Source organism: Neomonachus schauinslandi, unplaced genomic scaffold (assembly GCF_002201575.2).
Source record: "Neomonachus schauinslandi unplaced genomic scaffold, ASM220157v2 HiC_scaffold_267, whole genome shotgun sequence".
NCBI lineage: Eukaryota > Metazoa > Chordata > Mammalia > Carnivora > Phocidae > Neomonachus > Neomonachus schauinslandi.
In genome coordinates, this window is record NW_025408968.1 from 3,808 (window position 1) to 17,995 (window position 14,188).

The 14,188-nt window shown below is 55.5% G+C and overlaps 1 protein-coding gene across 3 annotated transcripts; it reads left to right on the forward strand.

Annotated features, from left to right (window-relative positions):
- Positions 1-315: 315 nt before the first annotated feature.
- On the forward strand, positions 316-9,725 carry LOC110589743 (interleukin-4 receptor subunit alpha). 3 transcript variants are annotated; one of them, XM_044912178.1, is made up of 5 exons: positions 316-468; positions 3,094-3,190; positions 4,836-4,914; positions 6,327-6,376; positions 7,180-9,725. In XM_044912178.1, exons 1-5 carry the CDS (start codon positions 336-338, stop codon positions 8,675-8,677), a joined length of 1,857 nt encoding a protein of 618 aa, XP_044768113.1. In that variant the 5' UTR covers positions 316-335; the 3' UTR covers positions 8,678-9,725. The 3 variants fall into 3 exon arrangements, with proteins under 3 accessions (XP_044768113.1, XP_044768114.1, XP_044768112.1); XM_044912179.1 differs by having other exon boundaries at positions 316-435; XM_044912177.1 differs by lacking the exon at positions 316-468 and having other exon boundaries at positions 2,846-3,190.
- The last annotated feature ends 4,463 nt before the right edge of the window (positions 9,726-14,188 follow it).

Here is a 14,188-nt window from a genome sequence, read left to right on the forward strand (position 1 = left end):
GGGACTCTTACCCTCATTTTACAGATGAGAAAACTAAAACTCGGCTTGCCCCAGTAATGTTGCCTGGCTCATCAGGGAGCCAGGCGGGGGCAGGTGGGGAGCGGGGTGAGGGCCAATTCCCTGACTCCTCTCGCTTGACTCTGGTCGCAGTTGTGGTGAAACAAAAGGCCTAAATCAGAGGAATAACCAGATGCCCAGGCTGGTGGCTCTTAAACACTGTGGGCTCAGCTAAGGAGACGGCAGCCGGGGTGGGAGCTGGGATGTCCTTTTCCCACAAGCTGGTGCCCTAACGTGTCCCTTTCCTCTACCAGTTCAAAGTCTATAATGTGACCTACATGGGGCCCACCCTCCGCGTGGCGGCCAGCACCCTCAAGTCTGGAGCTTCCTACAGCGCTCGAGTGAGGGCCTGGGCTCAGAGCTACAACAGCACGTGGAGTGAGTGGAGCCCGAGCACAACGTGGCTTAACTGTGAGTGTCCACAGGGAGGCGTGGGCAGGTGGAACATCTGCTCGGCACTTTTATTCCGTGGCCAGACACGTCCTCTGGCTGAGCGTCCGCGTTTCCATCACATCGAGTGCCTCGAACCTCGGGTAACAGGATTACTGACTGACCTGGTGTACTGGTCAGGGTAGGTAGGCTGGGCTGCAGTAACAGATGAGCTCACACGTTCTAGTAGAAACACCGTAGAAATGTAACCGTCCGGCATGAACTTAGCTGGTTTGTGGGTGGTTTTCCTCCCTGGGGTTCCCTCATTCCCTAGGACAAAGATTCTTAACCCTTGTGTATCATGGACCCCTTTGGCAGTCCGGTGAGTGGACTCTGCGGACCCCACCTCAGAATACTCTTTTTCAAATGTAAAAAATAAAATATGTAGGATTACAGGGGAAACTAACTTTATTGAAATGAGGTTATAAAAATGTTTTAAAATATGTTTGTTGTCTACGAATACAGGTTTTCTTTATTAGCACTGTAAAAACAAGATCTAGTGGTACTTCTCCTATTTAAATACTGTCATTTCAGAATTAGGTGAGCGTAAATGATATCTTGTTGATTTCTGTTGGTGCTTTGTGGCTGATGCTATTACTATGGTGCTTTGCTCTCTCCATCCCTAATGGGAGGAAATGCGAGGTATCAGAACCTAGTGAAAATAAAGAGGTTATTTCTTTCCCATCAAGTTCCCAGACCCCCAAATTCTATCAGAAGCCTTGTTGGAGATCCATGAACCCCCAAGTTAAGAATCCCTGTTCTAGGGCCCTACCATCACCTGCATCCAGCCAGCAGAAGGGGCTGAAACCAGACCTGCTTCTTAAAAATCCCGAGCCCAGAAGTGACACACACCACTTCCTCTCAGATTTTCTTGGTGGAACCGGTGACATGGCCACACATAGCTGCAAGGGATTCTGGGACATGTAGTTCCTCACTCGGTAGCTGCATCCCCCAGCTGCTGTTTGCAACAACGCTGTCCCTCGTGACTTTTTGCAACAGAAACATTGAATTATCTCATATAATGAGAAGTCTTACAAGGGGACCTTCCCTAGTTTATACAGCAGCTCAGTGGTGTCACCCCAGTGGCTTGTCTTGTTTCCCTCTTTCCCTCCTTAGCATGGGAGCGTTTTATCCTTTGACTTGTTACCCCATGGCCCCAAGGTACACGCCCTCCTGCCCCAGGGACGAAAAGAAATGAAAGGCTGCCACAAGCAAGTGCACCTGGTGCATCTCTTTCTTCTATCAGGAAGGAAAAATCTTACCGGAAGCTTCCCTAGCGGACTCCCCCTTGCATCTCATTGGCCAGGACTGTCACAGAGCCTCTCCCAGCTGCAAGGGAAGCTGGAAGCTTCCTGGAAAAGAGAAGAGGATAATCATGACTGGCCCAAACTTCAGGGTGGGCACATTGCTCCCTACCTGGCAAAGAAAAGGGGGGGTAGCTATGGGGTAGGGGGCGCTGCCTCAGGCACCGTCTACACCATGCAGGAGGAATAGGGGCTGTTGTCAAGATTCACTGAGAGAAGGGGTCTTCAAAGTGCTGGGCACAGTGGCCGTTGATGGGTACCCCAACCAAATGCCCCCACGCCCCTCTCCGCATTGCTCATCTTGTCCCATGGTTGTCTTTGACCCGTCTGTGGGCTGCCAGCTCCGTAGGTAGGATCTAATCTACTCTGTCTATACCTCTGGTGCCCAGCACAGCGCCAAGCACACGGTAAGTGCTGGGCAGAGTTGCATCACCCTGATTTGATTCTACCATTGACCTGGGGAAGGGAAGACAAAGGGAGAGAAATGGCTTGTATGGAACATATACGATGGGCTGGACGCTCATTCGTTATTTCCACAAATGTGTATTGAGCCCCTGCTGCATGCCTGGCCCGGGGCTCGACCCCAGGGAACCAGCGGTGAACAAAACAGACAAAAACCCCTGATCTTGTGGGATTGACGTTCTGGAGGGGAGACAGAAAATAAACAAGTAAACAGAAAAACAAATCAGAGAGATCTCGATCCAGGTGACAGTAGGTCTGGAGAGAAAATAAAGCGGGGCAAGGGCACGGGGGGATGGGAGGGGACAGCAGGAGAGAGGGCGTGAGGGAACTTTTTGGAGCAGGTGACCGTGGCATGAACGAGAAGGAGGCAGCTGTGCACGGACCCCAGCAAGAGCTCCCGGATGGGCGAGCCCTGTGCTGAGTGCTCTGTGTATTACGTCGTGTAATCCCCACGACAGCCCTGTGACGCAGCGGTCTGTTAACCCCAGTGTACAGACGAGGCACGGAGAAGCTGGGTCACCAGCAAGGATATGACAGGGTCAGGCTTTGAACTCCAGTAGTCCAGCTCCAGAGTCACTGCTCTTGACCTCTGGGCTTCAGGGAAGAGAGAACAGGAAGTTCAAGATCCTGGCTGGCACCGAGCTTTGGAGGAGCAGGGGACAGCGAGGCGGCCGTGTGACAAGGACTCAGAAGGAGGGGATGAGGCGGGAGGGCTTGGTGGTGGCCAACTCACGCAGGGTCTCGGACGACCCTTTCCCGAGGCTTCGGTCTCCGGCTCTGGGAGGCAGAGAGCAGGCGGTACCCCGCATGATGCAGTCTCACGGCTTCCCTCCCATTCCAGACTATGAGCCCTGGGAGCAGCACCTGCCGCTTGGCGTCAGCATCTCCTGCGTTGTCATCCTGACCATCTGCCTGTCCTGCTACATCAGCATCATCAAGTGAGTCCTGGGCTTCGGCATGGGATGCCACCAAGCCGGCCACCCTGGGGTGTGCGGTGGGTAGGAAGCCCCCTCTGACCTGTCAGCTTCCGGTTCCTTTGCTCAACAATAAGTATTTATTGAGCAGCTACTATGTGCTGGGCATGAGGCAACAGCCGAGAGCAAGGCTGACCAGGACCCTGTGCTCCTTGTGGGGAGACAGAAGACGCCAAGTCAACCAGTAACCACAGCTGGTTTCCATAGCAACCCATGTGCTGAAGGGAATTTACCAGGGCGAAGGGGAGAAATGTTCGGGGTGCTGTGTTGGATGGGGAGGCCAGGCAGGCCCCTTTGAGCTGAGGCCTAATGGGGGAGAATGAGCTGGGGAAAGACCTTCCACCGGCAGAAGGGAGATGTGTCACCCTGGGTATCCAGGGTGTGGTCCACACACAAGGGGTACGTGGTAGTAGACAGAGGAATGCTCTAGACAGTTGCCCCGACAGAGTCTGGAGATCTGGGTTCAGATCCTGGCCTTGGAGCTCGGTAGCTTTGTGGCCAGTGAGAGGCTTGACCCTCTGTGCATCTTCGGTCCCTCTTTGCAGGTTGAAGGAGCGTATTTCATGAGTCCTAAGAGTCCCAAGAGAGTCCTGGATCACAGTGGGTGGGGAGGGTAGAGGAGCCTTGTTTCCAGTGAGCTCAGGCCCTTGGAATCCTGGTGTCTCACGGCCTCAGCCCTTCCATCTCTGAAATGGGTCTAGCGAGCCCTGGCTTACCCTGTAAGGCTTAGCGATGGCTGGGGATTGACTGAGGGAAGGCGTCTTGCACTTGGCAGCCGCACAGCGAAGAGGCTCCCCTCTTTGTGTCTTGTCACTAATGGTTCTGCGTGACCCCGGGCTGGTCGTCTCCCCTTCACTGAGCCTCAGTTTCCCCCTCGCCTGTCCCCCCTCCTGCCAGGAAGGCCCTTTCCCCGGGCATCTCTGTGGCTCCCACTCCACCTTCAGTCGCCGCTCAGAAGTCACCTCCTCAGAGAGGCCTTTTTGGATCACACTCTCCATTCCCCCCTCTTCCCCGTCGTCTTTATTTTTATTCATGACACTTAAGTAGCTATGACTGATGTCTTGTCTCTTCTAGAAGGTCAGTTCTGCAAGGGCAGGGATTTTGTCTGTCTTGTTCACTGTTGTGTTCCCAACGCCCTGGCCCAATGAGTGGCACATAGTAGGTGCTCAGTAAATGCACGCTGCCTGACCGAGTGGCGTGGATGAGGACCAGTCAGAGGCGATCGGAGACCCTCCCCTCCCAGCACCGACACTCTATGGCTCCAGACAGACCCGGGCAGATTCTCTGGGTCTCCTCGGCTTCTCAGACCATCGCTGCTGGGGAAACCCAGAATTCTCTCTCTGCCGCTTGGGTTTCTCCTAATTCCCCGGGGCTTGTTCCCACTGAGGACAGAGGTGGCCACGTCAGGAAACCCATCCTCCCAGAGCACAAACCTGGCCGTTCTGCCCACAGTCCAGCGGTCACTTCCCTTCTGGGCCTCAGTTTCTTCCTCTGTAGAATGGGTTTAGGGCAAGACATCTGAGAACCACTCAGCGTGGTCTCTGACCCCATCATGGAAGGAGCACCAGCCTGGCCATGACATCCAATACCTCTTCCTTTTCTTTTTCAGGATTAAGAAAGGATGGTGGGACCAGATTCCCAACCCAGCCCACAGCCCCCTAGTGGCCATAGTCATCCAGGACTCCCAGGTAGGAGCATGGGCTGGGGAGGATGCTTCAGAGAGTGCGGCAGGAGATAGGAGTCAAAGTGGCTGGGATGTTAAGGATCTCGGGTGGCTTTTGGAACTGCCCACGGGAAGTCAGGAAGGTTCCAGGGTTTCAGCAGCTTCTGTGTGGTCACTAGGAGCCCAGAGGCCTTCGTTCCCTGCCCCTTGGCTCCCATGGCTACTCTTTCAGCCGGAGCGGGCTCCTCTGGGTCGGTCACTTGGTTTCTTACCTCCCTTGGGAAGAGGTGACCCGTGAGGTCACCTCCGTGTCATCTCCTGAAGAGGTGTCTGTACCAGGGCAGGAAGCCACAAGTTGAGGGAGAGGGGGACAGGCTTCCTGTATCTTCCCCTTATGAGCAGAAAACTGCCCCCAACGCACCAGCAAATCTCTCCTCGATTCTCATTGGGCTAAATGGTGCCCCATGCCTGTCCCTTAGAGCATTCACTGGTAAGGGGGTGGGAATTCCTGGAGACCAGCCACGTGGCCACCCCCGAGCTAGGGGTGGGTCAGCTTCTCCAACGAGATGACCATGTGGGGTTTCCTTGGGCAATATCGGGGTTCTCTAGGAGGGAGGGAAGGGGGGATATAGGCCCTGTCTAGAACAGAACAGCCGAGTGTCCTCAGTTCTCCCGAGTGGCTCTGGAGTCCACAGGTGCTGGCTTTGAACCCCAGCTCTGCCACTTACCTGCAGTGTGGACCTGGGCAAGTTGCTTCACTTCTCTGAGCCTCAGTTTCCCTCCTGTGGGCTGTAGTAGCGTCTACCTACCTGATGTTGGAATTCATCGAGACGATGCATATAAAATATATATTACGGGGTCCTGCCCACAGTAAGTGCTGTTCGTGTGTCAGTTAGCTTTGCTGTGTCACAAATCAGCCCACAATTTGGAGAGTCAAAACAACAACCATCGATTTAGCCCTTGCTTGTGCAGGTGGGCAGTCTGGGCTCCATGTGCTGGTGTGGGTAGAGGGATCTGGGCCTGGCCCCTTCCCAGGGGCCTCACTCACAGATCCGGAAGTCGACTGCCTCTCACCTGGGGCGTGGGGGTGACTAAGCCGTGTCTGTCATCCCCGAGCTGGCTGGCCCAGTGTCGCTTCCAAGGCATTCTCTTGGTCAAAGCGAGTCGCCTGGTGAGGCCAGATTCAAGGGGTGGGAAGAGCTCCAGAGGACGGTGGCCATTTTTACCATCAGCCCCAGCAGCTTAGTATCAGAGCAGTATCATTGATTCCCAGGACGCTGAGGCTCAGAGAGCTGAAGTGACCCGATTGGACCTCCGGCTGGTGTGATGTCAAGCCTTACCACCTTTTTGCAGCAAACGCTCACTGAGCATTGCTGTGTGCCAAGCTGGGCTGCAAGGCCTCTCCACCCTGTTTCATTGGCTGTCTCCGTATTTTAGGTGTCACTGTGGGGGAAGCGGTCCCGAGGCCAGGAACCAGCTAAGTGCCCGTATGTATATGAACTTGGGTCACAGCCTATGTGGATTTGGAAGGGGTTGGAATTGGGGCAGTGGGCCCACCTTAAGAGTGGGGTCACACCCTCCCTCCACGTCTGCCTTTGCCTCCTTAGCATTCAGCACTTGTCCTCTGACATTGGGCTTTGAGGGGTGGCAGGAGGAGGGGTGGTCTGGGGAGGCGGGCATGGTGGCTAAGCCCCCTGAGTTTCACTGGGGGCGGGCTCAGGCCCATGCTGAACCCCCTTGGAAATGTCAGTCTGGCCTGAGCAAGGCTGATAGAGGTTAAAAGCTGGACAGTGGTTATAATGTTGGCATAATTACATACTGGTTGGCAGATAGCCGCCATCTTGAATCCTTGAGTATCTGATCATCACCCTGGCCTCCCAACACCTCCATCACCTCTAGCTCCCCCCTCACACGGCTCCAGCCTGGGACCCCGCGGCCACAGTCATTACTTATGCTGTGGTATTGATAAATATTTTAAATTGATAAGTATTTTAAATATCATCGTCCCTGACAGAGACTTTTCCTTATTCAGTAGACTGATTTTCTGTTAGCTGCCAGGTTATGTGCGGCCTCCAGAAATCCCAAAATAAAACACAGGCCCTGCCTTCAAGGAGCTCCCAGTGTGGTAGTGGAGATAGACCTATAGATTATTGATTATGAAGTCAGGAGGCATGTCTGCAATAGATAGACATCAGTCCGGGATGGTTTCAGAGCCAAGCTTTGAAGGGTGAATAGGAGTTTTTCCAGCGGAGAAAATGAATCCTGACCAAACTTTTCTCTGCTCTCGAAGACACTGGAAGACCTGTCTTACCAAGCTCCTGCCCTGTTTACTGGAGCACGGCATGGACAGGGATGAGGAGTCCTCCAAGACTGCCAGAAACGCGCCTTTCCAGGCTCCTGGAAAATCAGCATGGTGCCCTGTGGAGGTCAGCAAGATGATCCTCTGGCCAGAGAGCATCAGCGTGGTGCAGCGTGTCGAGCTCTTTGAGGCCCGGGTGGAGAATGAGGAGGAGGAGGAGATGGAGGAAGATAAAAGAAGCTTCTGCCCATCGCCCGAGGGCAGCGGGGGCAGCTTCCAGGAGGGCAGGGAGGACATCGCAGCCCGGCTGACAGAAAGCCTCTTCCTGGACCTTCTCGGGGGGGAGCCTGGGGGCTTTTGCCCACAGGGTTTGGAGGAGTCCTGCCTTCCTCCTCCTCTAGGAAGTGAGTGTGCTCAGATGCCCTGGGCTGAGTTCCCGGGTGCCGGGCCCCAGCCTCTGCACCCCGAGTCCACTCCTTGGGCCTCTCCGACCCCGAGGCTGGCCAGCCCGGCTTTCATGGAGATGCCCCCTGTCGTCACAGACAACCCCGCGTACCGCAGCTTCGGCAGCCTCCTGGGCCAGTCCGCAGCCCCCGGGGAGGGTGACTGCGACACAGAGCCGGCCGAACGCCCCAGGGAAGCGGACCCCGGCATCCCCTCCGCCCCCCGGCCTGAGCCAGAAAGCTGGGAACAGATTCTGCGCCAGAGTGTCCTCCAGCATCGGGAGGCCCCGGCCCCCGGCCCGGGCCCCGGCAGCGGCTACCGGGAGTTCGCGTGCGCCGTGCAGCAGGCCTGCGCCCCCGACGCCGGGGTGGCGGGCTCCGGCCCTTCCGGGGAAGCGGGGTACAAGGCCTTCTCCAGCCTGCTCCCGGGGACATCTGGGGATGAGGCCAGCTGTGGGGAGGGGGGCTACAAACCCTTCCAGAGCCTCCCTCCTGGCGGCCCTGGGGCCCCCGCCCCCGTCCCCCTGTTCACCTTCGGACTGGACACGGAGCCAGCGCGCAGCCCTCGGGCCTCGCTCCTCGCAGGCAGCGCCCCAGGGCACCTGGGTGTGGAGCCGGTGGGGAAGGAAGGGGACAGCCACAAGGCCCTGCTGGCCCCGGAGCAGGCCACAGACGCCCTCAGGGACGACTTGGCCGGCAGCATCGTCTACTCAGCCCTCACCTGCCACCTGTGTGGCCACCTGAAGCAGTGGCACGGCCAGGAGGAACGTGGCAAGGCCCACATGGTGCCCAGCCCCTGCTGTGGCTGCTGCAGAGACAGGTCCTCGCCCCTGGTGAGCCCCCTGCGGGCCCCAGACACCCTGCCAGGGGGCGCTCCCCTGGAGGCCAGCCTCTCTCCAGCTTCCCTGGCCCCCTTGGGCGTCTCAGAGGAGGGCAAGCCCTCCCTGTCCTTCCAGCCTGCCCCCAGCAATGCGCAGAGCTCAAGCCAGACCCCCGTAGAGGTGGCCGTGCTCTCCACAGAGCCCATGTGCATCAGCGCTTCTTAGGTGTGTCCTCCCCTCGCCGCCGTCACAGGGGAGGGCCTTAGCCAGGCCTGCAACAGGCCTCCCCTGCCTCCCCCGGAAGGTGGCTGGGCTGGAAGATTTGCAAAAGACTTGGAAAACCCCGGTATGAAGTGGTGAGGTGGTCTGACGCGGGGGTACAGAGACCGGACCCCCCGCCCCCCATCTCCCAGCCTTGGCCTGGGCTCAGCACATCCCATGGGAGTGTATGGCATGGGGTCGAGGCAGATTCAGAGATCGGGAGTTCCTTGGGCCCCTTGGCTTGTGCACCAGCCATTGGCCACTTCATCGGTCCCCAGCTTGTCCAGGGTGCTGTCCCTGCCATGCCCCGCCCCCCCCCCCCCAGGCCTGCTTTTTCCACCATGTCTTGCCCAGCCCTGGGATTAGCTGCTGCTCCCTGTGGATTGGACGCCAAGCCCGGCAACTAACCAAGCCAACAGGGGAAGGATTTGGGAAGCCTTGGGAAATGGATGGGACATTGAAGTTCGGGAAGGGTGCTCATTTGGCCAGAGATGCCCGTTCATTCAACAGACCTCCCTTGGGTTGACACTGGAGTTGGGATCTGGGCTGGAGTGGGGAGGGCGTGCTTCGTCAAATGCAGGCAACAGACACCAAAGGACACGGAAGATTGCGATCGCCAAGCCATGACGAGTTGCCATCAGGTTCCCACACGACCGTAAGACTGGGGACTCCTGTGAAGCACGGGATCCCCAGAGTAAACACCTCGGGGCTGCTCTGTGCCCCCGTGGTTGCTTGCTGGCAGCCACGGAGACTCCAGACAAAGGGAGTGGCTCCGGTCCGGTGATCCAGACGTGCTGGGCGTTCCAGAAGGACCACACCAGGTGCACTAGGCATGTACATTGACCTACCCCTCAGGTTGAGTAATGCTTGTTTGCATCTCAAAGATTGTTTTATCACCTGGTATTTGTCTAGGCTGGGGAGGGTGGAGCAGGAGGGCGTGGAGTTTTGTATAAATAAAGGCTCTTTATCTCCTTCCCCGCCCCCCCCCCACTTATTAAATAAACAACTGCTAGACCTGGTTGTGAGCGCTTTATCTCCTCTGTTAACTCGTTGAATCTTGCTGTCCAGAGGAATTGAGGTCCAAGAGGTTAAGTAACTTTCTGTCTCTACTTGGGTTCCTCCGAGACCGGGATTCAAGTGCGGGCTGTTGCTTTAGGAAGTGACTCCAGGACACCTTGCTCAGGAGCGGGGCAGTGAGTCAGGGAAGGTCAGGAGGTAGGAAAGGGTGTGTTACCCAACAGGGCTACTGACCTTCACCCCTCTGGGCGCCTGGGATAGCCGTGCAGGGCGCATGCCTAAAGGCACCCCTGCAAAGGTGGGGGAGCTGGGGTGCTTGTCCACCAGCTTCTGTCTGGTCGAGGGCTCCTTCCAGAGGCATTCATTCTCCAGCATGGCTGGCTGCTCCCCAAGTCCCCAGGCTGAGAGTAAAGACTATTGGAGCAAACTTTGGCACATCAAGGAGATGCGGACACTTTGTCAAGGTCACACAGCTAGTTCGTGGGCGGGCCCGTCCGTAGCTGAACCCAGGCAGGGTCTCCATTAGCCAGGCTGTCTGTAGGTGACCCGTGCTCGACATCCAGGCAGACGGCATGAAGACGCAGATGGGATTTAAGCTCTTATGTCTGTGATCACTCTGGTGTCTGAGTAGCTACCCTGATGGCCACACTTGCACAATAGGGGGCTTGGTTGGTTGAGGTCCCTTTCTGTTCTGGCATTCTACACAATGCGCTAGAAGCAATGGGGAGCTCACTACCTCACATGCAGCCTGATGTTTGTTAGAAATCCTGAGCCCAAATCTGTGCCTTTCGATGCCGGAGTCACCTCCCACGCCACGATTTACAGGTGGGGGAACTTAGTGCTAGAAAGGAAAAGGGACTTGCCCAAAGTCACACAGTGAATGACAGAGCTTGAACTAGCCGTCTGGACTTTCTGCCTTCAAGAACTCTTTATAAAAAACATATAATAATTTAAAATCAAAATAACTATTTAGGGCCATGCAATATACTAAGTGCTATACACATCCACTACGTCATAGCTCTAGGAGGCAGGTGCGATTATTATCCCAATTTTATAGATAAGGAAGCAGGCCCAGAGAGGTTGAGGTTTAGCTTAGGACCACACAGCGAGGACACCTGGAGCAGAACTTGAACCCCGGTCAGACCTCAGAGCTCCCAGCCACCACGGTATGCCACCTCATGGACAGCAAGCCACCTATGTGAATGTCAGCTCGAATCCATTTGCCTGAGCGTTATCTCAGAAAACACGTTTGTGGGAGTGGTGGAGGAGTGGCTGGGTTGGAAGTCCAACACAGAACTGCGACTGATCTCCTTGTCCTCTCCCCCAGGATCTCAAGAGAAGGGGACCCAAGTCGTCAGCTGAGACTCATAATACAGAATCGTCTGGGCTCTGGGAGGTGGGAATAGAGAATTAGAGCCCTCCTGTTTCTTAGGTGGATTTAAACCCACCCTCCTAGGTTCAGGGAAGCCGGGGAAAAGGCCACTGCTCTTGCTTCCCCAGTTGCTCTTCTCCAGCTTAACACAGGGAAGGAGGAAGCAGTGGGCAGGAAAGCTGCACCTCCCACCGATATTTACTGAGCACCTACTGTGTGCCCAGCACTGTGCTGGGCGCTGAGGCAACTGAGACAAGGTCCCTTTCTTCCTGGACCTTACAGTTCAGTGCAGGAGACAGACATTAAATAGACAAAGGGGAAAGTTACAAACACTGAGGGGTGCTATGGAGAAAAGTGGGGTCTGAGGTAGGGGGAGCTAACAAGGAGGTCTTTAAGGAGGTGACATTTAAGCTGAACCTTCGGTGACTGGAAGAAGCCAGGAAGTGCTGGAGGAAGAGCATTCTGGGCAGAGGGTAGAGCAAGTGCAAAGGCCCTGAGGCATAATGAATTTGATACGTTCACAGTTTGAAAAGATCAGCTACAGCGCAGTGAGCCAGGGACCGAGATGGGAGATACGGTCAGGCAGGATGGGAGCCGGAGGGAGGAATTTACATCTTGGCTCAACTGCACAGTAGCCCATGCACTGAGAAACATGGTCTGGTGGAAACCAGGCACCAATCTTCAATCTCCCCAGTCCCCAAATGAAGCTACCCATAAGCAGGAGCAAGTGAGGGGAAGTGAAGCCACTGGAAGTGTTCCTCCATCCAGCAGGGCTCCCTCCCACCTTGCCAAAGTGGAGGACTCAGGTTCCTCCTGACAACAGTGACTGGGGCAGGGGGAGGCGGTTTAAAATCCTCATTGCTGATATTCTCACTCAGGAGTGAAGTGACTTCCCCCAGGGAATGGCTGGCTGCCTGGGGCCTTCTTGGAATTTCTTCAATAAAGAACTCTTAAAAATCCTCTTAAAATCTGGTCCTTGCCCCACCCTCCCCCATTCTCCAAATTAGGCAAGGAACCCCAAGGTATTTGCGTCATGAAGCCCCAGACCCCTTCTCTGCTGCATCCCCTTTATCCTGCCCATGCCTTGGCATTCTCATTTGTAAAACAGGAAGGATAATAAAGCCTGCATCCTAGGGATAACCTGGAGATAGTCTCCCTCATCACCATCATCTTCATCACCTTTGTCCATCGTCTCAATGTGGCTCCAGAAAGATCAAAGAATGGGAAAGGGCTGTACAAAACGTTTGCCCCAAGAGCATTGGAGGAGGGGGGATCTGGTGGATCAGGTGGGCCCAGGACTGCCGCTGAAAGTAGGCTGGGGGTGGGGGTGGGGGTGGGCGGAGCGAGATGCCGGCGGCGAGGGAGTTTCCCAGCGCCTCCGCGGGGCTGGACCAGAGGTGCGCAGGGCAGGAGGGGGCTGGGTCGCGCAGACCCGGGGCAGCCTGAAATGCGTTGATTTCAGGGTCCCCCCCCCACCCCTTCCCCCGGCCCCATCCCCGCACACCTCCAGCCTTGATTTTACAAAGATCCCCCGACCCCCGGGGGAGACGTGCCTCTACTTTATTTTATTTTATATTTTATTTTATCTTATTTTTTACACAAAACCCCTGCTTATTGTTTGTTTTTGATTACTAAATTGGCACGTGCGGGCCTTCTCCGATTCAGAGAAAACATAAAGGTATAAAGAGGAAAGTGAAAACCACCGGAAATCCCATCCCCCGCCTGCTCCTGGCACCGTGTGGGCTATCACAAAATGAATGTTTGTTTTTGAGGGTGTAACTCCGTGAACATCCTGTTGAATAACCTTTCTGACATTATTTTCCCACGAAAGTTATTAATAAAAAAAAAAAGAAAGAAAGAAAAGAAAAGGCCAGCAAAAAGTTTTTGAGCCACTGCAAGGGAGGTATGAGCTCATCGGATCCCCACAGCAGGGCTCTGACGTGGGCCAGACTTGCCCAAGAAGAGCCCTGATTCCTGACCCCTCTCAGCCACCATTTGCCCATATTTGCATATCCCTCTTCCAGGTCTCCGAACACGGAGACTCCGAGAAGCAAGGGCTCTGCAATCATCCTGCCTCGTTTGAACCTGCCTGTGCCAGTCAGGGGCTGTGTGACTGTGGGCAAAGTACTTGACTGCTCTGGGCTTCAGTTTCCACCCCATCAAAGATGGCTAAGAGAAGTAGCATGCAGCCCCCACAGCGACGGGGTGAGGAGCAGATGTGTCGCCGCCCAGCCGCTCTTGTGATTCCTAAGATACCCGATGGCACCTGGACAACGCCAGTTCTTCCTCAAAATCCCACCGTTTCCCACACGTTTATTGACAAGCCAGGGGCACCTGGCCAGTGGGGGGGAATGGCTGCGTCAGACAGGCTGCAGGCTCGCTCCTTGGTCCCTGCTGCCCTCTTGAGGACGCTCTGGCCCCAGCGTCTGCCTCTGTCCCGGTGGCTCCAAGTTTGGGGCGACGCCACGCCTGGGAGATCCCGGTCATCACTCTTTCTTCTCTGCCTTTCTCCCCATCCCCGTCAGCACTTTGCAAAAGGGTCTGACACACTTTAGGAACTCAGAGTGCTCCAAGGATCAGCTGTGTGGCTGGAGGCCAGTCACCTAACCTCTCTGTGCTTGCTTCCTGATCTGTAAACTGGGAATACTAGTACCACCCTCATGGACCAGGACTTAAAATTAAATATGCTAGTTCATGTAAGCCTTAGGATGGTGTCTGCACATGGTTAGTGCTGTCCAAGGGCCTGCTCGCATTCTTCTTCTTCTTTTTTTTTTTTTAAGATTTTATTTATTTGACACAGAGAGACACAGTGAGAGAGGGAACACAAGCAGAGGGAGAGGAAGAGGGAGAAGCAGGCTTCCCGCGGAGCAGGGAGCCCGATGCGGGACTCGATGCGGGGCTCGATCCCAGGACTCTGGGATCATGACCTGAGCCTAAGGCAGACGCTTAACGACTGAGCCACCCAGGCACCCCGCATTCTTCTTCTTATACTGAACTGGTCTGTGGGTGTTGGAATGAGGGCATAAAATGTAATTAAAGGGGGGGGGCACCTGGGTGGCTCAGTCGGTGAAGCGTCTGCCTTTGGC

Coding starts and splice junctions, on each gene's coding strand:
- LOC110589743 (XM_044912177.1), top strand. CDS start 2,952: ATGAGGCGGGAGGGCTTGGTGGTGGCCAACTCACGCAGGGTCTCGGAC. Junction 3,191..4,835: donor TGCTACATCAGCATCATCAA/GTGAGTCCTGGG, acceptor TTTCTTTTTCAG/GATTAAGAAAGGATGGTGGG. Junction 6,377..7,179: donor CAGGAACCAGCTAAGTGCCC/GTATGTATATGA, acceptor CTGCTCTCGAAG/ACACTGGAAGACCTGTCTTA.